The following is a 26,955-nucleotide window of genomic DNA, read 5'->3' as shown; positions in this document are numbered from 1 at the left end:
CCAAGAACAACCAACCACTCATAACTGTCTAGCAACTACCTTAAACATCCTAGCAACCAACCAGGACACCCTAGTAACTGCACAGTCAAGTTGCAGATAGCATTTGCTGGTGGAAATGAACTTTGCAAATTCTGAAACCAGTGTGTTTTTTGTAACTCCTTCAGCACTATAACTGTAACATGAGAATGCGCCCCAGGACGGTTATTATTACGAAATCCTCTTTGGCAAAGCTGATCTTTGGCAGGCTCTTAAGTGTTTCTCATTCTGCGGTTCTCTCTCTCTCTCTGTCTGTCCTCAGATCTCTGACATGTACTCTACCGTCTGTAAGACCCTGAAGAGGAAACACCAGCAGGGTCAAAGCCAGGAGGATAGCAGGCCGACGGCCTCTGCTGCGTCCCCAGCGGTGGACCGAGGCGGCACGGGCTGGCCTTCCGCCGGTGCTGCAGGGGAAGAACCGTGGGGGAGGAGCGGCCCCCAGGAGGAGCCCTGCTACGAGCCTGTGGGCGAGAAGACATGGCCCCGGGGCCTGGCGCAAGAGTCAGACCCGGCCTACGCCACAATTGATTCCCACCGGAAACGGGAGAAGCTGGCCAGCAACACGCTGAAGCCTAAAAAGAAACCCGTTCAGGTTCCAGGCAGAGCCATGACCTGCGAGAACTTTTACGAGACTATCGGCGACGTGAAGCAGGGAGCAAACGCAGCGAGCACCACCACTATCTTTACCTTTAACGACGGCATGGAAATGTACGTTACGGGGCTATAAAAAAGCCTGACTTAAACCGTCAAATTAAACACCTACAGAGGGAAAAAAACAAACTGCAGCCCTCTGACAAATGAAAAGATACACAGCCTACAGCTGCCAAACACACGCCAACCTACATAACCACACAACCAATGTATATTTATTCTTACCATAAGAGTGCACAATCAGCTGCAACACTCATGCAGACAAAACAACACTGAATTGGTTGAACCAGGCCTGCAGCCGGGCTGTTTTTAGCTGACAGGCATGCTCACCAAATCCAGGGATCTAAACTGGTTTTTCCACCATGATACAGTTGCTAATGATAGTTTACTGCAGGGTTAAAATCAATATGACTTTAAGATTCACTGTAGCACAGGGGAGTTTGCATCTGATTATATACACTGCCAGCCGAACGTTTGGAGTAATTAAGATTTTTTATGTTTTTGTAAGAAGTCTCTCAATAGACTGCAAACAAATGTTAAAATAACTGTTTTCTATATGAATATGTTTTAATACGTAATTTATTCCTGTGATGCAAAGCTGAATTTTCAGCATCATTACTCCAGTCTTCAGTGTCACATGATCCTCCAGAAGTAATGATGCTGAAAATTTAGCTTTGCATCACAGAAATAAATGACATTTTACGATATATTCAAATAGAAAACATTTAAAATTGTAATAATATTTTTTTTAGTGCTGGACAATGATTAATCGCGATTAATCGCATCCAAAATAAAAGTTTTTATGTACATAATATATGTATGTGTACTGTGTATATTTATTATGTATATATAAATACACACACATGCATGTATATATTTAAGAAAAAATGTGTTATGTTTATATATTAAATATATTTATATATAAAATAAATTATATGAATATAAACACATACATGTAAATATTTTCTAAATATATACTGTATGTGTGTGTCTTTATATTTTCATAATAAATATACACAGTACACACACATATATTATGTACATAAAAACTTTTATTTTGGATGCGATTAATCACGATTAATCGTTTCCCAGCACTAATTTTTTTGTAGTAATATTTCTGTATTATTGATCAAAAATACAGCCTGGGTGAAGTTAAGAAACTTCTTTCAGGGACATTAAAACAATCTTAATTGTTCCAAGCATTTGATTGGTTGTGTAAAATCACACTCTTGGTCAATCCCACTGCCGTGTGAGCACTACCTGCACAGTAACACAGGGATCACATGAGACGTCAGCTTACCCCCCCTCCCCTCCCGCTCTGAAAACACACCTGACTGGTTCTCTCAGCTTGAGATGGCCAGCCACCACCACAGTGTTAGTTTAGCTGAAACAACAGAATACAGAGCTAACTTCTCTTGTTTTCCACCTTAAACATTATGTATGCGGTGTGACAGTTTAGGTGGTGTACATAAAGTATGTCGGTCATTTTTCAGTACGCATGTAACTTGCAGTCAGGCCCGAGTGGAATCTGCAGATTTTATTTTTATTTTTTTGGCACTGATTTTGGAGAAGTTAATGGTGTTAAAATGGGTTTATCGAAGCTACCTGGTTATCTGAATGCATTAGACCATTATTATTACTTTACAATAAAATACATGTATAATAATATTTTTACATGCACTAATGCTCAAAAGTTTAGGGTCTGTATGATTTTTTATTGTTTTTAAGTCTTTAAGTTCACCAAGGATGCATTAATTTAATCAAACATACAGTCAAAACAGCAATATTGTTAAATATTATTACAGTTTAAAATGACTAATTTCTATTTGAATATATTTTAAATAGTGCTGTTAAATGATTAATCGTGATTAATCGCATCCAAAATAAAAGTTTTTGTTTGCATAATATATGTGTGTGTTCTGTATATGTATTATGTACATATAAATACACACACATACAGTACATATTTTGAAAATATTTACATGTTTACATGTCTATATTTATATTCATATAATTTATATTACAAATAAATATATTTAATATATAAAAATATCATTTTTCTGAAATATATACATGGATGTGTGTGTATTTATATATACATAATAAATACACACAGTACACATACATATACTGTATTATGTAAACACATTTTTTATTTTGGATGTGATTAATCGCGATTAATCGTTTGACAGCACTAATTTTAAAATATAATTTATTCCTGTTTTGAAAAAGCTGAATTTTCAATAAACATTTCTTATTATTATTATCAATGTTGAAAATAGCTCTGCTGCTTAATAATTTTGCGAAAACAGTAATACATTTTTAAAGGATTTTTTGATGAATGAAATAAAAGAACAGCATTTATTTAAAACAGAAATCTTTCTTAACATTGTATCAGCTGAATAAAATAATTAATTTTCTTTACTGACCCCAAACATTTGAACTGTAGTGTGGGTATCTCTCTGTTTAAATAATAGCCAAAAATAATTATTTATTGATACAAATATTGAATAAATAAACTGCAAAATAATCAATAAACAATTTTGCAGAGCTTTCTGTGGAGTTTTGCGGATGCAGATTCCATGTGGGCCTGCTTAAAGGTCACTTTATGGCTGTGTGAGTGCATTAGCTCTAAATTTCTTTTGATTTTTGGTTATTTCGTCTATAGCATGCCACGTCTGCCCAATCTTTGGATGTGTCAGGTAGTTTTAGTGATATGCCACTCGTTTCTCACAAGATTTGACATTTTTGCAATATTAACAGAATGGACAGTATAGGAAGAAAAGCAAATCAAGATTTTTCGGGATGCCTCAGCCTAGCTAGTTAACCTGTCATTTTCAATGGCCATTGTTAACATGTGAGTTTATGAGGCTTGTAGCGTCAGTGTGCTGGAACGTTGTGGTGTGCGTACAGAGGGCAATAAAGGTTTCTAGTTTGACCGGGGCCGCTCTCGATCCACTGTTCTCAGGTCAGTGTGTGCCAGCACAGCTCCCCGGCTCGCTGGGCCTCAGCAGCATTTCATGGAGACAGTGTCCAAGGAAAACACAGCACAAGGCTTATGGTTGCTAGTAAATGTCTTTTGGAAGGACGTCTCTTATTCTGTGCTGTCTGTGTGACTTGATCCTATTGTAAACAATGCCTTTCCCACATGCATTACAGGAGCTTGGATTAGGATCGGGGAAAATAATATCACAATGGAGCAACCTCTGCAAGGGGAAACCATTCGAGATGATCCCCGAAGACTTCCGAAAGCCATCGGCATGAAATAAAACATCTCCAATGCATGGTTGGTGATTTTACTACACAATGCATATTCAGATCATTGAAGTCTGTTGGAGGGCTACAGGAAAGGCCCGGAGGAAAGGGATTTTGGGATTCGAGAGGGCCAAATTATCAGCTCAGGGATGGATAGATAGATGGATAGAGTTCATTAAGGATAAATAACCAATATACTGTCCTCATCCATGTCACATGCAACCTCTGGTGAGAAACGTTGGGTTTGTCATGTCAGTTTTAATATATACCAAGATGAAAGATTTTTATGGCACTCTATTTTCTTATAAAATTGTATTGGTTAACTCGTTTCCACTTGTAGCAACGTGTTGAGAAAGCTACTATCACTGCCATTCACGTGTTCCACTGTTCTGTTCAAGTATAGGCTGCAACTATTTCCTTGCTCGCAATGCATGCTTCTGGAAACAAAAGCTCTCGCTTTTTTTTTCTTTCTCCTCTCTGGTGCATCAGATATAATGTATGATTCATTCCCGTGCCTCTCACTATAAGACATAGTGCCAAAAAACGGAATACCGGTCACCAAATGGGAAGTGGAGACACCACAGGCAACTGCTTCTGAGAGGTTATGGATCTTCTCAGGGAGCACAAAGCACATATCTGGTCCAGGACTCGTCCAAAACGGTGGGGATCTGGTCTCAAAGCAACTGTAGGCCCATTATTAACATGTGTCCTTCAGATTTGACGTTTGCCATATTGAGGGAGGAAGTGTGCTCCAATTTAGCTTTGGCTCGGCGGTTCCTCCCAATCCTGAGTCTGTCCTTCTAGCACAGGGCTCGCTTTGTATTGCGAGGTGGATCGGTGCTTTTGATGTTGTCACTTCTGAGAGAGGCTGGGAGAACCAATCGTCTGGCCGTGCATTGTTTTTGATGAAAACGAGATCTTTCAGGGTGTGATTTGTACAGGTTGCACAAGGGTTTATTGGTTTTTCAATCATGTTTGTTCTTAAAAGAGGCCGAGAAATGACATGCCCAAAGTATGATATTTATTGGCAAGCATGTAAATAAAATATCTATTAAAAATCTATCTGCTTGCGTTCAACAGACGTATCGACTGATGTGATGCTTCTTATTCACTCAACCATATGTGGTTAAACAGAAATAGACATTCTACCATAACAAAACAGACCAAATCGCATGTATATAGAGCGTACTGCAATGCAACATAACTATATTATAAAAGAAAAGCTCTGGTATTGATGTTTTAAAAAGCAATGAAAGGTTTCTACTTCTGCTGTTTAGGTTGTATGTTGTGAAGTGTGTACATAGTAACACTGCTTCCCCAGCATATGTCCTTGGCTTTACTGAGTTTATGTGTGGTCCACCCAAAGTTTAACACAGAGTATGGTGTATAAAAAAATAATAATAATAAAAAAAATCTGTTTAGTAATATTCTGTGCAAAAAAAGATTGTAATGTTTTCTATTAAAAAAAATCATTCATATAAATATTTGTTTTTACTTTTTTAATAAAGTTGCACCTTATGACTGGTTGTACGTTGATTATTCTGCTGCAATAAATCATGAATGTTTAAGATTATTGAAGAATTATATTTTTAAAAGGCTTTTGTCAAAGCCCTTTTCAGCCGTGGAATAAAACATTAAATAAAACGCGTCTTTTTATCTCACAATTCAACATTCAAACTCAGAAATGTGAAATAAAAACTTACCTTTTTTATTTATTTATTTTCTATGATGGAATACTGAGAGAAAATGTGAGAATTGTAAGAATAAAGTCTGAATTCCTTTTTTTTCAGAATGGTTAAAAACAAAGTTTCAATTGTGAGATATAAACTGAGAATTGTGTGGGAAAAGAACAGAACTATGAGATTTACTCGCAATTACCAGTTTTATTTTTCTGTTATGTGGTGGAAACAGACTTCAATAGTAATCAGCTGATAAGGTAGGAGAATAGCCTATATTATTGAGTCTTTGAAAATTGCTGTTAAATGATTATTTATTGCACAAATGTCTAGAAGGTCCACAAAATATGCATCAAATCAAATGTCAAGCTCTGTTTTATGTGAAAACTGCATATAGGGTGGTTGTTTTTAAAATCTATGCTAAAAGAAGGCTGGGGAAAAAAAGCTTTTGCTCAGCTGGTTTACCTGATTTCCCAGTCTGACCGTCTGAAACCCATTTAAAACAGTCTGATCGGACTGACAGGCCAACTAAAACCAGCGAACCAGTTTAGGCTGGTTTGAGATGGGTTTTTTTTTTTTCCAGCAAGCTAAACTTGCATAAATACTCATTAAAAGTATTTCTCACTCATGTTTGTGTTCTTATGCGTCCGACGAGTGAGTTATTTCATGATTTGTTTCGCCGTTCAAGCTAAGAAACAATTCTTTTTTAGAAAGTGCGTCAATTTTTACCGGCGTTTTTTTCTCTTCCTCTCTCTGTCTGCACCGGCCGGCAAACCATGGAGACACACCTCCTAAACTCGAGAAAAAAATCATTCCGACGTTCCCCGAGCGACCAATCAGCTGCAGACCTGCGATGGCCGCGTGCCTAAATGGAATGTTTATGTACGCCGAGAGCCAATCAGAATCAATGAGGGGCGGGGCCGAGCGAATCTCGCCTGGCTGCACGCGCAGGATAGAGTGGGCGTGGCGTCAGGCTCTGCGAGAGAGAAAAGCAAAACAATCATTTTTATCCCCTTTTACCGGCTGCTTTTAGGGTCCGTAGTGAAATACACTCTCGGTAGGGAGTCGTAGTCCACACAATACTGTTAAATGCATCTTATCCCGCTCAGCACTAAAATCGACCGAAAGCTGGTGATTTTGCTTTAGTTACATTTGATCCAGGTTGAGAATGACTTCCAAGCGGCTTCTCGATCAGCCTCGAGCCGGCGACAGCACGCATGAGGGGGGCGAGCTTGTCACTGGAAAAGCGTTCAAAACAAACGCGCTGCATGAATGTGCTTTAAGGAACTTTGGCAAGGAAATCTCTCCAAACGGACATTATTATACCTCAACGAGAGAGAGGCACTACATTCATAAGAAAGTAAGTGTTGCATACTCATTTAAGTTTTGCAAACGCTCACTTTTTTGGTTTTTGACAGTTCGCTGCGTTTATACACAAGTCAAATCGACAGTTACGGTGCAGTTGTACGATGGCAGCTCTGCTTTTCGATTAAAACTCAAGTTTGCATGGAGAAATTGTTTGTGGAGTGAATGCAATCTCATTTAAACGTTGCAGTTACAGTGTTATCTGCGTTAACGTAGCGAGGCGGTAACTGTTTTGCACGTAGTTTAAGATGGCGACTTAACTTGCATGTTCAAAGTTTAAACGAGAAAAAAAAAAAAAGCAGGGGGTTGGTACATTTAACCGATTCACCCCTCCCCCATAGTGTCTCTAACGCGAGCTGAAGCCGGTGGAAGGGTTTGTTTTCACAGGAACACAGTTTAGTTTTTTCCTCTCAGCGGCGAGTGATGGCTTTCGAGGATATTTACTGATTATAAACCAGTGTTTCCATGTGTAACTTACGTTGTGGTTTGGAAAAAAAGTTATATTATTATGTTAACAGTTGGTTTATGCATCGCATATGGATGAAGTAACCATATGCGTCGTTCAGTTCTTTTAAAAGCACGAGCGTTCACTTTAGAAGTGCGTTTAATTTGGCTGTGTAGCTTGCAGGAGTGCGTGACACGCCCCCTTCCACGATGAAGCGTCACAATAACATATCTGGTCTGAACGTGCACTTGACCGATACGAGCTGTGCAGTGAACTCAACGCAACACTGCCTGTAATGCAGCTCATGCATGATTGCAATGTTTTGGGGGCGTGAGTGCATTTTATTAAATCCGATTTAAGCTATCAGGAAGCATAACATGTTATTTTTTTAGGATTGCTGGTGTTAAAAGTGCTTGGTATTAGAGGTATGCAGTTAAATTGAGTAATAACTCATTATTTAAAATGGCACATCAGGAATGGGGAGGCTACTGGTAGACAGTTATATTGCCAACTGATAGGATGCTTCATTAATTGAAAAATACATGTCAAATTTAATCTTCGCCCCTAGTTTTTGGATAAAGAACAATCAGTATTGAAGTTTTGTTGCTTTTATTCCATGTCTGGTAGCTTTTTTTTTTTTTGCATACAACAGTGGCTTAACAGAAGATGGGAATAGTGATATATTAAATGAATCACAATTCATTTTGTGATTCCAAAGGTTTAAAAATCTGCATGTTTATCAAGAAAAAAACAACAGTTATTGAGGGGTGAAATATGATTTCAGTTTACATATTTACTTTGATTTTTAGCATTTCAATTTAGATCAGAGCTAGATTATGTTGATATATTAATAATAATTAATTAATTTAAATGGTTTTGAGTCATCTTGCAGAGACTCCCTGCCATAGATCATCCCTGTTTTCACTTTAATTTTATTTCAGTTTTAGTAATTTTGTTGTGAGTTTCTGTCATTTTTATATGTTTTTTTAATGTCTATATAGGTTTTATTCTAAACAAATATGAGAAATAGTTCCTTGGCAACTAGCAGAAATAAATGAATAAGTTTAAATAAATATATATATATATATATATTTTTCACGTTTATTTTATGTCAAGTAACAGAAATGTTTTTTTTTTTAATTTTTTTTTTATGGATTTAGTTTTACTTAACTGCAATAAACCTGGCTTAAGATCCACTATCTTAAGTGCATTTAAAATGCACAGTCTTTCCTTTCCAGGAAAATGGATCAAAATTATTGATGACTCATCTTGGACTATCCAAAGTTTTAAATGTTCTCCAGAAACAGAATGTCCCTAATGCCACCTCTTACTGACTAGCAGTAGCAAATCATGATTCACGTTCGGCTTTTTTAAGAGGAGACAGGCCCTTCAACATGTCCTGCTCCAACTTTCTGTTTTAAGAGGTCAACATGGAGAGAAAATTATGCTTTGTCATACATAGTCTTTAACATCCTAAACACCCATCATAAATAATATAACCAAAATAATATTACTGTGCTATTACTGACAATTACTAACAGAATTGAATTTATTCATTTCCTTTGGACACATAATATAACCGGTAAACCTTTTATTCTCAGTTTGCATGTGGCAGAGATGAGGACGAACATAGCTCAGGTGGGGTCCTTAAACATGGCTGCCCTGCTCAACGCCTGATCCTGAATGGCATCAGGCTACAAGACCAAACCCACATGGAGGCTTGGAGCCCAGTGAGAGGGCCTGGGGAGCCAGGATGTCGCCTGCCATCACCAGAGACACCGTACCCGCACATGTCCTCCATCATCCCCGTCCCACATGACAGGTCAGTTCTGATAGTTGTCTCTGAACTCATCCCATCGCTACAGAGACAACTGCGTACTCTGACACAGATTGGGTGATATAGTAATGATATCATTGCAATGATATGGCATTCAGTGTGTGTTGTATGCAAATACACTACTAGTCAAAAGTTTGGGCACTTTTACTAAGTTTGTTTTTCATGAACTTTTAAACAGTTTAATCTATAGAGTTAATAAACTCATTCCCAGATTGCACCTTGTGAAGTTAGTAAATAACTTTACTTTTTTGGTCACTTCATACTTTCAAATTTTTTTATGTTTTTTAGTAGTTTTCTATTATTTCAAAAAGTGAACAGTTGCAGCAGGTGGATTCTGGAAGTAAAAACTCATTTAGTCTTCTCAGTAGGGAAATTGATTTTTAGCAATAACTCATAAAGCTTATAAGACAGACCTACTGTGAGTTCAACAGTTATTAATTGATGGTAAATGCCTTTGTTGAATTTGTTCATTCATTTGCATTATTTGTGTTTAACAGCTGAATTTGTGGTGAAAAACTACATTACCCATGATCCTGTACAGAAATTCCACCAATCAGAGAGTCTTGATGAGCAGATTGCGCCAAAAAAGCTTTGCAGGGAAAAGCTATGCTGTCAGTACACTTAAATATGAGTATACTGTATATGTATAAGCACATTCTGAAATGAGCTTAAAATATATTTTCTATAGGTATAATCAACACCTAATATTTCTCCATCATTTTTAAATTGATTGTTATTTGCAATGCTTCATGGGATTGTAGTTCTTTCCAACACCAAGCCGTTAAGTACACAGTCTTGCACCTTTGTCTTTTTATTTGATTTTCAAATGCATTTTTGTTTCAGATGAAAGTTTGAAATGTTGTGTTTACCTTTAGTTTATTGTAACGATTTAACGGAGACTGGAGTGGTCAGGCACTAATGCATTTATGAGTAGGTGTGTCCAAACTTTTGAATGGCAGTAAAGATTGTTATAATTATTCACATGCTGTAGAGTAAGTTAAGCTATGTTGATTTCATGCAAACCAGTCCTGAGGGAAACATTAAAGACATGCCTTACATTAGTCATATGTAGATCTCACTTGTACCCCTATTGATTTGATTGTCAAGTAGTTACTTTCTAGGTTTAATGGCTCAGTCTGTTTAAAAGTGGAATGAAGTGTTGCTTGATCAGACATGTTTTAATCTGTTGGTTAAACTGTCGTTCCGCTCGCTTGCATTCAATTGCTTACAAGCCTTTATGGTGAACTTCATTAACTTAACTTCTCAAATCATTCTTTAGACAAACATTGCATTGAGTGTCTTGTAGCATACCAGAGGCTGATAGTAATGTAATGGCGCAGGATGGCGTGGAGGAGACAGACGGGCCGCTTGGTCAGTGTTCAGTTAGTGTTTATGCAACCTTCATTTTTGGCGTGTTTATGAGGAATGTCTGATCAAATGTAGCATTCTGTCTCTGTTTCTGTCATTTTCACTGTTTATCTGTCGTTTTCTTTTCCTTTGTTGTCTTTCATGCTCTCATTCTTTCATCTTTCTTAAATCATATTCATCACAAATACATCTAATAATCCTGTCATCATTTACTCACCCTCATATGAGTAAAAACCAAGAGAGTCAAGCAAACGATTCAAAAGTTTGTGTTCAAAAGAAAGTCAAACAGGATTTTTGGGTGAACTAGGGTGAACTTCACGGACACATTACCAATCCAGACCAGGTTGATTATTAAAGGGGACTGAAGCTTGGGACTGAAAGGTGTTTAAGAGATATGTAATCTGTTTTTGTATGTGCACAAACTATCATCAGCATTGATAAATAGGTCAGTTTTGAATTGATGTGGGTGTGTGGGATGCTTTTCAATGTATTTGTGTGTTTAACTAAATATGCTGATATAGCAAGTTCAGGCAAATTACTTTGACTTTATTTACAATAAGACTTTTATAAAGCTCACTGAATTTATGACTTAGCACTCAGCACATGTTCATATAGTCTTTTCATAGCAAGTTTCCTGAACACTCCCCCTGTCTGCCATTGGTTAGATAAACAGATAGCCCCGCCCCAAGCTTGCGCCATTGGTTGAGCTGTTGCTGTGTCAGACTGGTCAAGATAGTTAAACAAACAGAGCAAACTCTGCATATTAAACTAGAATAGAGTACTTTAATATAAAACATGACACTTGTTATCTTTAATTTCCATTGTTTATTTATTTTTCTATTCTGTCAATAGAAAGAATTACAACAATAACTGTGAAGCTACAGTTGTGGCTTTGTGTTTCTACATCATCAATGTGGCCTAGATCTTAATTTTAAATGATACCTAGATCTCATTCTCCCTAAGGGTTTGTAAATGTATGCAAAACTCTCAGATACGCAGGCAAATAGCTTGCCCCTTCACTGCAGTGTTACAGTGAGAAAAGCTGATGTTTGTCAGATAAATCCAATACCTGTCGTATTTTATGACCGCTCCATAACTCTTTTATTCACCTGCGGCACTCTTTTCCTGCTATACATCTGTCACATTGCCGTCTTTTATGTGTGTTTATATGTGCTTGGCAGGTATCTCAAGGTTTTATGGTCCAAAGACGAAATTACCGTACATAACAGTACAATTATTATATGCATATTAATATGAAACGTTCAATTCATTGTCTACAATGATTTTAATTAAGCAAACAACAAAGAAATTGAATTAAGTACAAAAAGAGGATTAAAAAGTGCCACTTATCTATCAATATCATGCATTTGTAAGAATAATAATAAAGACTTTTGCTTGTAAAATTATACAAAACACTACCGCAAAGCGGAATCATTAATGAAATATAATATATTGGTTTTGGAGCCAGTTCTTTCGATTTATGTATGAGGAACTTGCCCATTAATGTAATTAACTACTTTTTTGGCCATTGAAATAAATCTCTAGTAGTTACACCCAGTTGTAAATAGTTATAGGCTCTGTTGTATTGTACACAGAGTGCAGTCATATGCATTGTACTCATGCAAGTTATTTTTTTTAGAGTGCGGAAACTGCAACACCTTCTTGCAAATGTGATGCCATTCAGACTAGTACTTGAAGAATTAGACACGGTTGATGTTTAGTCCTGCCTTTAGATTCTCGTTCATACAGGAAAGCTTGCATTTGAAATGGGTGGGAGAAATTATGCCTGATGAGCCTTATTGATTCACAAATGACCATATGTGGTGCACTAAGGAAATACTTCAATAATTTAGTGTGTTTGCACTTACATGTGTTCAGGAGATAAGGACTGGTGACCATACACTTCTTGAGTAGCTCTACACACATTACTCTTTCATTGACATGTCCAGGCTTGCCTGACAAATTAGTAAAAAGTTACTGCTTTACACTGTGGCTGATAGGTCATACTGGCAGCAAGTCTACGCTTGAATCTATTCTTCTCTTATCAGCATTCATCTAAAGTAAACTCAGAGACAAAAGCCAAGGTGGAAGGTAGAAAGTCCAGCAGGTTGAAGCCCTTGCTTTTTGAAATTGTCTTGTATCTGCTTGTGCAAGCCTTTGAAATAATCTTCAATAAAAGTGAAGTCAGCAAAATTGAGGTTTCATATGAACAAGTCCAGTCATGTGGTCATCTTGATCTTACAGCATTCAGAAAGAACAAGGCCTCATAAACTTCCTTTACATCCGTTATTGCATAATTCCTTTATAGCAGAAGAAACTCACAATTCGCATACTCTCTTTCCACTATCAGGCACAAGTCTGAGTTTGTTGAAAATAATGTGATGCTGCTTTAATTTTTCTTGTGGGTTTTAAAGTATGAATCAGTATAGTCTTCAACCTGTATACGGAAGGAATTCACAGAAAAAATGTTGTAGAGCTGCAAAACGATTAATCGCGGTTAATTGCATTCAAAATAAAAGTTTATGTTTACATACTATATGTGTGTGTACTGTGTATATTTATTATGTATATATAAATACACCCGCATATATGTACAGTTGTGCTCATAAGTTTACATACCCCTTGCAGAATATGCAAATATGTTAATAATTTTAACAAAATAAGAGAGCTCATGAAAATTGCATGTAATTTTTTTTATTTAGTATCGTCCTGAATAAGCTATTTCACATAATATATGTTTATATATATATATACTCCACAAGAAAAAATAATTGAATTTATAAAAATGACCCCGTTCAAAAGTTTACATACCCTTGAATCTTAATACTTTGTGTTGTTTCTTGGATGGTCCACGACTGTTTTTCTGTTTTGTGATGAGTCCTGCGTTGGTCCTGAGCAGTTAAACTGCCTGCTGTTCTTCAGAAAAATCCCCCAGCTCCTGCACATCCTGTGGTTTTCCAGCATCTTCTGCATATTCTTTTCCAAAAGTGACTGTATGATTTTGAGATCCATCTTTTCACACTGAGGACAACTGAGGGACTCATATGCAGCTATTCCAGACACGGGCGTAGAATTAGGGGAGAACACTAGGGACATCCCTACCAATATCCAGCCACTACCAAACTCCCTAGCAATAATTTTGATCAAATAATTAAATATATGTATTAGTTTTTGTCATTTCAGATGCATCTGCAACGTCATATCATTGATATTACCTAACAAGTTAAAGTAAATACCTCTCAAGGACGCGCATTTAATACATGTGCGGAATGTAGTCACACACCGGACGAGAAGCACAGCGCTCACAGGTACAACTGGTATTGCACTCAATTCAAGACAACAATCCAAAACAGTTAATATAAAAGCCCACTTCAGGAATAAACAAAGTTGTGTCGATGAGTTTGAAATATGGTGTTTGTTTGACAAAACAGAGCAAACGGAAAGAGAAAGCGCGATCTATGGCTATTATTAGCTCCCTATATGCATACGGACAGAAAGACAAACGTTGTGTGGAAAGATACACAATCTTTCAGCCTAGGATAAAGTCATGATCATCAACAATAATTTGGGACAAATATAATGTGATTTATTTTATTTTTTTGGTAAACTATGTAAATGGCACTCTGTGGTGCAGCAGGATTTGGAACAGCATCCTGAGTCGCCGCGGACAGTCTTTAACTTTAAATTAACGTTGTTCAACTGAATGTCAAGCTATTAGCTGAAATATCCACAAAATAAAATAAAAAAATCACCACTGGTGTAAGAGTGTGCAGTTTATGTGTCAATCAGATGCACACGAGTTTCGTTACTACAGCAACAGCAGAGTATTCATCCTGGGTCCAATTCGAAGAATGGGGGGCCCTTGATTCCAGAAGGTTCAAAAATTTAGGCAAAATAAGAAAAATGTCTCCATTCTGTTCAAAAGTTTTCACCCCCCGGCTCTTGATGCATTGCATTGCATTTGAGCATGAAACTAAACACTGGTAATATGCAGCACATTCAGCATGTCAATAAATGTTAATATCCCAACGCATCCTATATTAGATTAATCAGATATGTATGTAGCTAACCCAGACATCACTACGTGACTTCGAAGTCATGCTTCTCTCTCTTCTTATGTCTATACTTTGGACTGCATGCTGTGGCCAGCTAAACAATCAGAGCTCAGGGTACCGCCCATAGTGCTGCTATAACCAATCAGAATTTTTAATTTTTTTTCCCACGATCATCGTTTTCATGATCGATCATCGCTGTCACGGTAGAGTATATTTGGAATGAAGACTGTAGACTAAAGTCTGTAACAGAGCGCAATTGAGAGTTGTGTTTTTATGTGAAGTATGATTATTGCTTTCTTTATAATTAATCACACTAATAGCCACGTTAAACTGACTTGCAGTGTGTTTACAGAAGAGGTTACAGCATCTGTAGTTCCAGCTGACTGACTTTGTCACACTGAAACCTCTCAGTGGGTCATGACCTCTGCTCTCAGAATCTACGGGGTCAAAGGCCCCCTCATATAAGAGCCACAGGAATGACTCATGTGTTCACGTCAACCAGCACGTAGCTCACGTCTGGCCAGCCAGCAAGCTATTAATCTGGAGGGTGAGTGGGAGGCATTCCTTCGTTCATCTATAACTCACCTACAGCGTTTCTTTGGCTTGCCCAAGCACACAAGCATAGGGTGAAACTGACCGCTTGAGAACAACAGACGCTCTTGTGCCTCAATTTGATACGTTTGCTGTAATTAACATCTGTTATGACTCGTTGTGTTGATATTATCAGAAGCCACAACAGATAACAGTGCGAGCGGCGCGCTCATCATGGCTCATGTTACATTGCAGAGGATGAGTGACTATGAAACTGAAGAGAGGAACCAAAACTTTCAGATGATATTTGAGGGGACGCGCTTCAGATGCTTGCAGTTTAATTGGCTGCTTTGTTCCACATATGAAAAAGAGAAACCGAAGATTGAGGACTCATCTTATTTTTAGTTCTTTCCGTCTAATATGATGTTAAGCACTTGGGCTATTGGATAATGTTAACCAACCACCAGATAGCTAGGAATCCGGTCTGCTTATCACAGGGGAGAAAAAATGTGCTGTTTCTTGATTTGCTTGGATAAAATGTCACATATGGAATGAGTTGCGAGAAGCATTTCACGTTGACCTTAACATTCATAACATGATCTGATCATAAATGGTCAGTTATAGCAAACTGACTCATCACATACCTCACCACATGATTGGATTTCATCATGATTTTCAAAAGGGACTTCAATTTTATGACTACATACTGTCTATAGCAAGTCATGTCGGTCATACTGAACATATTACAAAAGAACGAACTGACACGGAAGAGAACATATTTTTGAATTAATTAGTTATTTTTGTTTTCTTTGCACACAAATATATATGTGTATATATACATATATGTGACCCTGGACCACAAAACCAGTCTTAAGTCGCTGGGGTATATTTGTAGCGATAGCCAAAAATACATTGTATGGGTCAAAATTATTGATTTTTCTTTTATGCCAAAAAGCATTAGGACATTAAGTAAAGATCATGTTCCATGAGGATATTTTGTAAATTTTCTACTGTAAATATATCAAAACTTAATTTGTGATTAGTAATATGCATTGCTAAGAACTTCATTTGGACAACTTTAAAGGTGATTTTCTCAATAATTAGATTTTTTTTTTTTTGCACCCTCAGATTCCATATTTTCAAAAAGTTGTATCTTTGCCAAATATTGTCCTGATCCTAACAAACCACACATCAGTGGAAAGCTTATTTATTCAACTTTGAGATGATATATAGTATAAATCTCACATATATGAATGTTTTGTTTGTACCGTAGTCGTTTTTAGTCGTACAATCACCTTTGCCATCATCTAACATCCACATAAAATAAATCTTTAAATAGACTAATAATTTAATAACACTTGTAATCTCAAAAATGTTATGCCAAAATTTCTATGATTAAAAATATTTTTTTGTGTTTTCTGTATTAATTTGGACAAAATAGTATATATACAAACTAAGATATTTTTGATGAAATCTGAGAGCTCTCTGACCCTCCATAGACAGCAATACAACTACCATGTTAAAGGCCCAGAAAGGTAGTAAGGACATCGTTAAAATAGTCCATGTCACATCAGTGGTTCAACTGTAATTTTATGAAGCTACGAGAATAATTTTTGCGTGCAAAAAAAAACAAAAAACGACTTAATTAAAAAATGTCTTCTCTTCCGTGTCAGTCTTTGCTGCATGTTCACGAAGAGCACCAAGATGCAAGCTCTTGGATTTCACCAAAAATATCTTAATTTGTGTTCTGGAGATGAACAAAGGTCTTACGGGTTTGGAACGACATGAGGGTGAGTAATTAATGACAGAATTTTCATTTGTGGGTGAACTATCCTTTTAATCTTCAGTCAAATAACCTAACTACACTACACACACTAAAAAAAAATAAAAGTCCTGCAGTATGAGCTTTATAACTGCTGCATTCAGCTGGACCATCTGAAAATCACTATTATTTTGTTACTTTGGACTGCCCGTTTTGTTTTTTTATAGTAGCGGATACTTACACAACTAAAGTTGCCCAAGGGAATCGCTCAGTACTTTTAAAGCAGTGTTTTCTGGTACTGAATTTACCAAATGCAGCTTTGAAGCTTTCATGGTCCAAAATGAGGCTGTGGCCACAATTGTGAAATTTCTGGCAGACATAAATTCAGCACCAGACGCGGGCTCTGACCCCAGACATCAGCATGGTTCGTCCAGTGCACTCGGACAGTGAGTGTGCAAGAAAAACGACAGAACCAAAAACAAGTTTGTTTTTTCTACCAGACCTGAAGTCCTGTCGAGGAATGCTGGTTGTGGACTCGTTGTTTGTCTGTAGGGAGACGAAGAGCCAGTTAATCAAATGTTTTTACTGGCTGTACTGCCTCGATTGCCCTAAGCTATGCTGTTTACTTTCTTGATTATAGTTTTCATTTGTTATTTTGCTCATATTTTGCTCGTCATTATAGCTCCTTTGCAGATTGTGGTGTGCCGCACCGAGTGAAGAAATTCAGCCTTCTTTTGTATCCAACAGCTTGTGTGTGTATTTTGCTCCTGGGCACGTTGATCATTATTTTATGGAAGTTGTTTATGAGTCTTTCTTATGAGATCTTTCTGATCAAGAGGTGCAAAGAATATGTTTTACTGATATTTATCCTTATGAAATGAGTCTATTATGTGCATGTGTGGATAACTTTACAGATTTTACTGCTCCCTGCCCAGCTGTAAATTGTCATTGCATGATGATTCTTTGCCTTTCGGTTCTTGACAGATTCAATAGAAAGGCAGGAACTGGAGGAAAGCACCGTTTGAGGCTCTTTCTCTTCTTTACCATTCACACACCCACATGTTACATAATCATTAGAAGAATTCCCAACTTCTTCTTGGGAATTAATGGCAACCTACTCTGACTTCTAAAAACAGCTAGATCGCTCCCTTTTTTTCTCTCAGTTCCCCTTTTTCCAGATGAATCCTGTCATGCTTCCAGCAGCCTCTCCAAAACCTCTGCAGTGTCATAAAGAACCCGGCCGATTTGAGTTTGGTTTTCCATGACGCTCAAGAAATCATGTGCTCTTTGATATGTTTAGTCTTGGGCAAATATTGTAGAAAATTGATGAGATCTTAGTATTTTTATGCTTTATCCTCAACTCTGCAGTGACCCAGTGGCCTCTACTCTTTGCTCCGGGTCATGGCACCAGATCCAGCTCTAAATCCCTAGAATATGAGAACCCTGTTCCAGGATCAAGGCCGCTTCGCTGTCTTAGATTGCTATCATTCATTCAAACCCACACACTCACACACACAAATATTACTTCAAAAAGAATTTTTTACAGTAAGTCACGTCAACATAAAGCAGGGAAACAAACAGACAGCATTTCTTTTAGGTGTCGCTCCATTTTCTGTTCTCTTATGGTTTCAGATCTACTCTGAAATGGTTTTTGCATGATCAGTGCTTAAAATTTCTTGCAATGGTTATTCTGCTTTGTATTTTACTAAAGTAATATTCTGGGTAAGTTGACAGTATCGGACATAATTACCACAAGAATAGAATAAAATAAAATCAATAGGGTCAATTTTTGGAAGATTTACAGGCATTAATATAAAACTTAGAGTTTTATGCAATCACAGAAAAAGTTAATAAGCATCTTATCTGATATGAAAAATCGTGATATGATATTTTTCCATATCGCCCATCCTAATAACATGCATATTGAGTGTGAGTGTTTTGACCTGTATGAATTTGCCCTATTCACTTCCATTGTAAGTACCTCACAGTTATCCATATTTACAAGTGTAAATCAATTTTTGTGGTATTTATGCCACAAATCCTGCTGGTTGAGCTTGACTTGTACTGAAGCTGGAATATTCCTTCATGTTGTTTCTGCTAGCATTGAACGTGCATTGTTGCGCTAACTCAGCACTGACCCCCTCACCTTTAAAGACTGTGGTCCATTGTCGAGTTTGGAACAAGTCAGGGTGGTTTTGCTGGTTTCCGCTTCCACTGTTTGCTTTATCTCCTGCCTGTGTGCATTTGCTCTAAACATTAGGCTGCTGTCTTGTGATCCCGGCAAACTACATTATGCACACAAACACACTTAAATACACTCTCTAGCTCTCTGCTGAGTTCCTAGAAAACGTTAGCAGTATTTACGGCCACACCCAGGGTGGTGGATTTGGAGTCGCGGCGGCTTCGCCTGAACCACAGAGTCCAAAAAAACCTTGAAGCAAAAGTAGACTGCAGCGTGACTTGCACGCCAGGGCCTTGGATTGAGGGTCAAGGTCTACTGTGTAGGTGGACCAAACCATGAATGAACTTCTTGAAATCATCTAGTGTTTACTAACACCTACAAGCTCACTTGTGGATTGGCCACTTCAATTTTGCTGCATCTATTGTGTTATTATTTATCTCATAACCACATCACAAGACTGTTTCATCCCAATATGACATGAATTAGTGTTTCAGCTACAACTTCACATCTGTGTGATATTGTGAAATTACAGAGTGCAAAGATTGAAGAAACACATCTCTGCTGCAAATTAGATTAAAATAGCGTGGTTTTTCTGAACTGTTGATTCAGCAGGGTTTATGCTACTCATTGTGATTACTTGCCCCCATAATCTGATTTGCCACAGTATTATGGGATTACAATGGGTGAGAGAGCAGTCTGGATTTACATATAGTCAGTGAGCAATAATCATTGACCCAGCTCCAGGAGATCAGTGTATGGGCCAAGCACAACCACGGTCAGATCCAATCACATCACCATTGAGCTTACTAAGATGTCAAAAGTACTGATACTTTGGTGCTGAATTTAAAATACTGGTAGTAGTATCAGCTCACTTTGGTGTAGGATTTACTTTGAAACAATATATAAATTGCTAGTAAATTCATCAAATAATTACAAACAAACAGCAAGTGACACATTAAAAACTAAATATGGAATTTAGGAGAAAGATATCATTTCTTTAATAATCTTCTTTTTATTTGCAATTTTGAAAAATAGATTTTTACAGTTTACTTCAAGCCACTGCTTTTAAGCTCCCATGAGTACTTGCTTGCATGTGAGAGCGGTAATGTGGCTGTGTGCATGAACGGTCAAATGCACTTCTTGGTCAAAATGCTTGTCTTGGCAGGATATTAATGTAAACGCAGCCAGTTATGTCATAAGTGAATGTAATCAAATGGTCAATTTGATTTATATAGCACTTTATACTATAAAAAAACAGCTTCAAAGCTGCTTTACTCTTTCAGTTTCAGAAGTTTCAAGTTTTAAAAACTGAATATGTGCCAGAATGTAACAACAATTAATTTGCCAAAAAATTTGAATGGTTAAGTTTTAGTTTGCTTGGTAACACTTTACAATAAGGTTCATTAGTTCACATTAGTTAACTACATTACAATGAACAATACTTCTACAGCATTTATTAATCTTAGTTAATGTTCATTTCAGCATTTACTAATGCATTATTAAAATCACGAGTTGTGCTTGTTAACATTAGTTAATGCACAGTGAACTAACATAAACAAACAATGAACAACTCTATTTTTGTTAACAAAGATTAATAAATAGTGTAATAAATATATTGTTTATTGTTTGTTCATATTAGTTAATACATTAACTAATGTTAACAAATGACACCTTATTGTAAAGTGTTACTGTTTGCTTTAATACTTAATGCTTCATATAATAATGATTATAATAGTAATTTGAGCAGATTTTGTATAATTAATTAAACAGATTTAAGCTAAGGCTGTTTTGTTTATTTTTTATTTTATTTTATTTTACATATTTACTTTGCTCTTTCCTGTATCTTTGTTTTTCATTTTAGTACAGTTTACTTTATTAGTTTCTTGAAAACTTAACTGCTAAATACAGTAATTGAACACAATTTTGCTAATTTAATTTGTGAATATTTATAATAAAGTTTAACTTTTTGAATTTAGAATTTTTTGTTGTGATAAAATTGGTCCAGAGAAGCATAAAATGTTCACTTGTGTTGGTATAGACTACTGATATTTTGGTTTTCTAGGTAAAGTTTGCTCTTGTTTACAGCATTACTAATGAATTTGCGGTGCAAATAATGCTGTCATGTTGTTGCGAAATCTTTTTGGGAAATGTTTGCATAGCACTTTTGGGACTTTTCATTGTGATCCACTGTGAATGTGGGGATTTTTATTCAATATTTTTTATACGCTACATATACTGTAGCTTTTCATTGGAAAAAAAAACTTTCCCTCTAGAAGCCTAACTTCATCATGAAATTACTCACTCAATACTCAGATGTCCTGTGTTTTCAGATAGTCCATGTTTCTGTCATCAAGTCTTCCACAGATTTGATTTCCTCTGCACTTCCCCAAACTGAGCACTGATCTAAATCTGTACAGCCAGTCAGAATTCATCTTGATGAGAGAGAAGTTTATCGCTCTTGCTGCGTGAAATGAGCCAAACGGCCCTACTGGCACTATACATAAACTTCATGAACACGACGCTTTTAAATGTTTGTGTATGCTGTTCATTATATGAAATGCATTCATTCGATGCAGCTTCGTATGACTTTGTCACGAATAGCTCTATTATGTACTTTTCTTCATTGAGTAGTAAGTAAAACTGCCTAATGTTCCCTTTTCTCTTGAATAAAAAGAATGAATGAGCTCTGAGTGCAAAATCCACAAAAATCCACACGGATGCTTATTGGTGTAACTGCAAGTATTTAAAGCAATAATTTTCTGCAGTCAGCTGAAACCAAACGGACAATTGGCAGAAAAGCTCAGCTGTGTGTTTTGTGTGCATACAAAAGCCCTTCATGTTGATGTTTTTGGAGCTCATATTTAGTGCAAAGCTGTATTTACTGTGTGTACAGTTCAGCATAATTGTGTAGCCCAAGGAAGGAAGGGATATAGTGAAGGAAGGGAAGTGAAAGAAAGAGAAAAACCCCTACATATTACATTGAGCTCGAAATAAAAAGAAATTAAAATTCCCACTAGAAAACCGAGCTGTGGTTTCTATGAGCTGCCACAGGTATCTAAAGTTTTAAGGCTACTTTTTATTTTTGTGTCATTTTTTAAAATAGATGTTCAGAGTGAGGTTATTTATTTTTGCCATTTGATTCACAAATGGCTGTAAATTTAACACCAACGTGTGTATCTCAGAGGAACAGTTCACACAAAAGGTGTTCACGCTGTTGAACACTTTTCTGTGCAACTGTAATACAAACCATTGGTTATACTGCAATAACAACAACAACAACAACAACAACAAAAACACCAAACAGTGACATAAAAGTAGTCCGTACTACACATGATGTATATTTCAAGTCATAAGTTGTGAAAACTATGTCACACCTGGTTAAGACATACTGACTATGTTTACATGGACATCAGTAATCCAGTTATTTACCTTATTCTGAATAAGACATTGTTGTCCATGTAAGCGTAGTAAGTGTTAGACCTTAGATCTTATAACGTCAGTGTTGCCATATCACCCACTGAAAAGTGATGATAGGAAACTTGGATTGGGAAATTAATAGGATATAACTAATTAAATAAAATTTTCTATGTAAATGAACATGCCACTCACAAAAATAAACAGTTTATATGATGAGTAATATTGGAGCGTAGGAGGTGATGAGCGGTGATTTATATATCTGACTCATTACTCACGTTTATTGTGGTTAATGTACAGGATTTTAATAATTAGTGCTTCTGAAAACTCATATTGTAATGTTTCATCTGACTTTTTTGTCTTTATAGAGTGCATTGTGGTTATATTCATATTATACACCTTCATAAATAAAACATTATTTATCCTTATACAGGATCTGATTTTGTTGCTGCTGCCCCATTCAAGTCAGTTTTTGCTGCAGTCTTAGACATTGTAATTTTACACAATATAAATTTACTTTGCAAATGTATTATAATATTATCATATATTAAAGAGTGGGGGGAAATCATTATGGCACAGCATTATAGCATTACAATAATTTGCCTGGCAATGTTGTATCAAGATATGGACGCTAAGTATTGATGTTATATCCGGGCCTAAATTTCAGCAAGGGATTGTGAGTATTGCACATAATTATCATTTCTGCAAGCTCAGCATGTATAATGCAGGAAAACAGATTAAATCAATCATTTGAATTCTTTCTGTCAAACTCTACCACATCTTTCTCGCTCTCTTTCTCTCTTGAGCGGTGTGTAAAGGAAGCAGTATATATCTGATCTTGGATCAGTCGGAGAAAGCTAAATGAACAAAGTGCTAAATAAATAGTGTCACCTTTGTCTTCCTCAGGGTGTTTGTAAGGTTGTTTTGTTAAAAAAAATTAATTAAATTGCGTGTGCAAACATACGAGGAAGGGAATTTTTTTAACAAGGAATGGATGGATATGGAGATGGATATTAAGATCTAAGATAAACAGACAGAGAAATGTATCGTATTAGATAAAACAGATGTAAACAAAGTTTTCCTTTGGCAACATTTGTATTTGAATATATGTTATGCCATACTCAGCTAGCTCAAAATACTTAAAATCCCAATAATATTGTATGTGTATACACAAATTATTATACACTATTATTTGCTGTATTTACTAAATCTCTGCCCTTCTCTTTATCAAATGGGTCACCTGCGGATCCCTGTGTCTTTAAGAACAGCTCAGTATACAGTGGAGTTCAAAGAGTCTGACACCAGACTGAAAATCTGGGACTGAAATTCGAATTTTACTCTGGGAATAAACAGAAAGTTTTTAGAATTGTGAAAGCATTTAGACAAAGAAACAAAGTGCTGTCTTGTAGACATTCGCCCTGTAGCAGAAAGTACTCTGCTCGGGTCTGTCTCTCTCTCTCTCTCTCTCTCTCTCTCTGCGGGAAGTGGTCTGTGAGGTTTGCTTAAGGCCTGTTTGTTTGATTAGTTCAGCTGTTTCGTCTCAGATATTTTCATCACTATTTATTCCTGTGCTGTGTTTACACACTTGAGCAGTGTCGGCTGGGGACGCTGAGTGGGGCCCCAAATACACATGCAAATGCAGAATTAGACATTATTCCCATATGGGTGGATTAAAACGGGTAATTTTGATTGTGGTCAGATACTAAAACTGTAACACAAAACACAACTGTGTTCCTTATTTATCACACTTAATTTTTAGCGATTATCGTCGATTTGATTGCACAGATACTATTTAAACTAAACTGAGCTAGACAATGACATCTCTGAATTCAATAATGAAATGCCTTTAACTGAAAATTGAGTGTTTAATCTTATCATTATACATTACTGACACTCTATCTTCCAATTTGATACTGTTAAGTGCTTTGACACAATCTGTATTGTTAAAAGCGCTATATAAATAAAGATGACTTGACTTGACTTGACCTTAGTATGAGCAGATGTATTTTGGTCCATCCGACTCCCTTATATTCTCCATTTTTTTAAAGTCAGTCGTGACTGTTTTTGATGCACAGTGACACATGTCCCACCAGCGACGATGAAAACCAACTTGATATGTGTACGTATGTTTATCATTGTTGATATAGTTCATAACTTGAGGACCAGGACACAAAGGAGTGATGTGTTGTTAGTTTTTTAAACAATCAGACGTCTTATTTTTGTTGGACAAATGATAAAACATGCACAAAAATGGTGGGTTGGGCTCTTTTGACTCGCAACACTTGCAGAACCCTAACAACATGTTAACAGCTACTTGGAACACCTTGGCAACCACATAAAAACAGTCACAACTAGCTACAACAGCCTAACAGTACATTAATAACCACTTAAACTTCAAAGCAATACTCACAGCCTCCAACACACCCTAGAACAACCTGCACAGCAACACTTATAGCCACCCAACACACCCTAGAAACATTCTAACCACTTGGAACGCCTTAGCAACTGCATAGCAAAACTCTGAGCCTCCAACAACGCCCTAGCGACATGATAATGACTTGGAACACCTTAGCAACTGCATAGCAACACCCTCAGCCTCCAACAACACCCTAGCGACATGATAATGACTTGGAACACCTTAGCAACTGCATAGCAACACCCTCAGCCTCCAACAACACCCTAGCGACATGATAATGACTTGGAACACCTTAGCAACTGCATAGCAACACCCTCAGCCTCCAACAACACCCTAGCGACATGATAATGACTTGGAATGCCTTAGCAACTGCATAGCAACACCCTCAGCCTCCAACAAAACCCTAGCAACATAGTAACAACAACATGGAACACCTTAGCAACAGCATGGCAACACCCTCAGCCTCCAACAACACACTAGCGACATGATAATGACTTGGAACACCTTAGCAACTGCATAGCAACACTCTCAGCCTCCAACAACAACCTAGCAACATAGTAACAACAACTTAAAACACCTTAGCAACTGCATAGCAGCACTCACATTTACCCACAACACCTGAACAATGTTCTGACAGCAAATTAGAAAAACTTAGCAACCCTCACAACGACTCAGTACACCCTAGAAACATGCTAACACTTCATAGCAACAAAGAGACACTCATAGCCTCCGATAACACCCTAGCAAAATGATAACTACTACTGGAAACACCATAGCAACTACAAAAGCAACAGTTTGAACTACTCACAACACTCTAGAAACGTTAACAGCCACTTAGAACACCTTAGCAACTGCATAGCAACACTGTCACAGGACATGAAACAGGGCTACATGAAAACAACAACTTGGAACACCTTAGCAACTGTATAGCAATACTCTTGGCCTCCAAAACATCCTAGTAACATGATAACAATGACTTGGAACACCTTGGCAACTGCATAAAAACAGTCACATTTGTCCGAACACCCGAACAACATTCAGTTAGAACAATTCACAACCACTCAGTACGGCCTAGGAACATGCTAACAGACACAAAGAACACCTTAGCAACTGCATGGTAACGCTCACAGCCTCCAACAACACCCTAGCAACATGATAATGACTTGGAACACTCAACTGGATCACAACACTCATACTGACATTAAATTAATATAACCCAACCATAAACTTGCCATATTTACAACTACTTAGTCCCTTTCGTTTGGCCCTCACAGGTAGTGAAATGAGTTCACACGAACACACACTCTCAACAACAGCCGATGTGGGGTTTCCCCCTCGCCCTCAGATGGAAATGAAAAACTCAGAGATGGCTTATTACACAGTTGTCTCTGAGGCCGTCAAATATGTTGCTAAAGCCGCAGCTGGGAGTTAGTGCAGCATAATGACAACAACATCACAGAAACTGTGTTTAAGGTCACCAAGCTGTGAAGTCTTGTGTACTGCAGTCAGATGAGCTGCAGTACAGGCACTACACTTAATTATCACAGTCTTACTGCTAACTGTGTGTGTGTGTGTGTGTGTGTGTGTGTGTGTGTGTGTATGTGTGTGTTTGATTAAACCCCCAGGACTTTTACAACATTAATGTTGTTCTGGACATCATCTGAGTTGTCAGGTAAGGTATGTTAGTGTAAGCGCGTCTCCTCTCAGAGGTATTAAACGAGGCTTGTTTTGCCCTGTAGTGTGTGTTATCAAGGGCTTTTCCTTTGATATTCAGATTCAAACGAAAAACGTTTCTATGTACCGCGTCCATTCAAACACTCCTTTAATCGGCCCTCAGCGGACTGCTCTCAAACTTTGTTTACGCAACTTGATAGCCTCCAATTTGTTTGGTTTGCTTCAACACTCAAATGGCAAAGTGTGTCTCCTCTGCCTCGTTGTGCTCAGTCAGCCTGCTGATTAAAA

The 26,955-nt window shown here is 37.1% G+C and overlaps 2 protein-coding genes across 6 annotated transcripts in view; both read left to right on the top strand.

Annotated features, from left to right (window-relative positions):
- Positions 1-5,490, top strand: part of LOC131532438 (uncharacterized) — a 62,613-nt gene extending 57,123 nt beyond the window's left edge. For 2 of the 3 annotated variants that reach the window (XM_058764096.1, XM_058764093.1), the window contains one exon: positions 299-1,448. In XM_058764096.1, coding sequence (XP_058620079.1) covers positions 299-763 — 465 coding nt within the window. In that variant the 3' untranslated portion in view covers positions 764-1,448. Of the gene's footprint in view, positions 1-298; positions 1,449-3,846 lie in introns of those variants that run through there. The other variant, XM_058764094.1, reaches the window with a different exon arrangement.
- Positions 5,491-6,575: 1,085 nt separating this feature from the next.
- slc2a4rg (SLC2A4 regulator) overlaps positions 6,576-26,955 on the top strand; it is a 55,015-nt gene continuing 34,635 nt past the window's right edge. For 2 of the 3 annotated variants that reach the window (XM_058762875.1, XM_058762870.1), the window contains exons 1-2: positions 6,577-6,978; positions 9,030-9,250. In XM_058762875.1, coding sequence (XP_058618858.1) covers positions 6,787-6,978; positions 9,030-9,250 — 413 coding nt within the window. In that variant the 5' untranslated portion in view covers positions 6,577-6,786. Of the gene's footprint in view, positions 6,979-9,029; positions 9,251-26,955 lie in introns of all 3 variants that reach the window. The other variant, XM_058762871.1, reaches the window with a different exon arrangement.

The sequence above is a fragment of the Onychostoma macrolepis genome, chromosome 23 (assembly GCF_012432095.1).
Source record: "Onychostoma macrolepis isolate SWU-2019 chromosome 23, ASM1243209v1, whole genome shotgun sequence".
NCBI lineage: Eukaryota > Metazoa > Chordata > Actinopteri > Cypriniformes > Cyprinidae > Onychostoma > Onychostoma macrolepis.
Note: the sequence above shows the minus strand (reverse complement) of the source record. Positions and strands in the feature narration are given on the sequence as shown.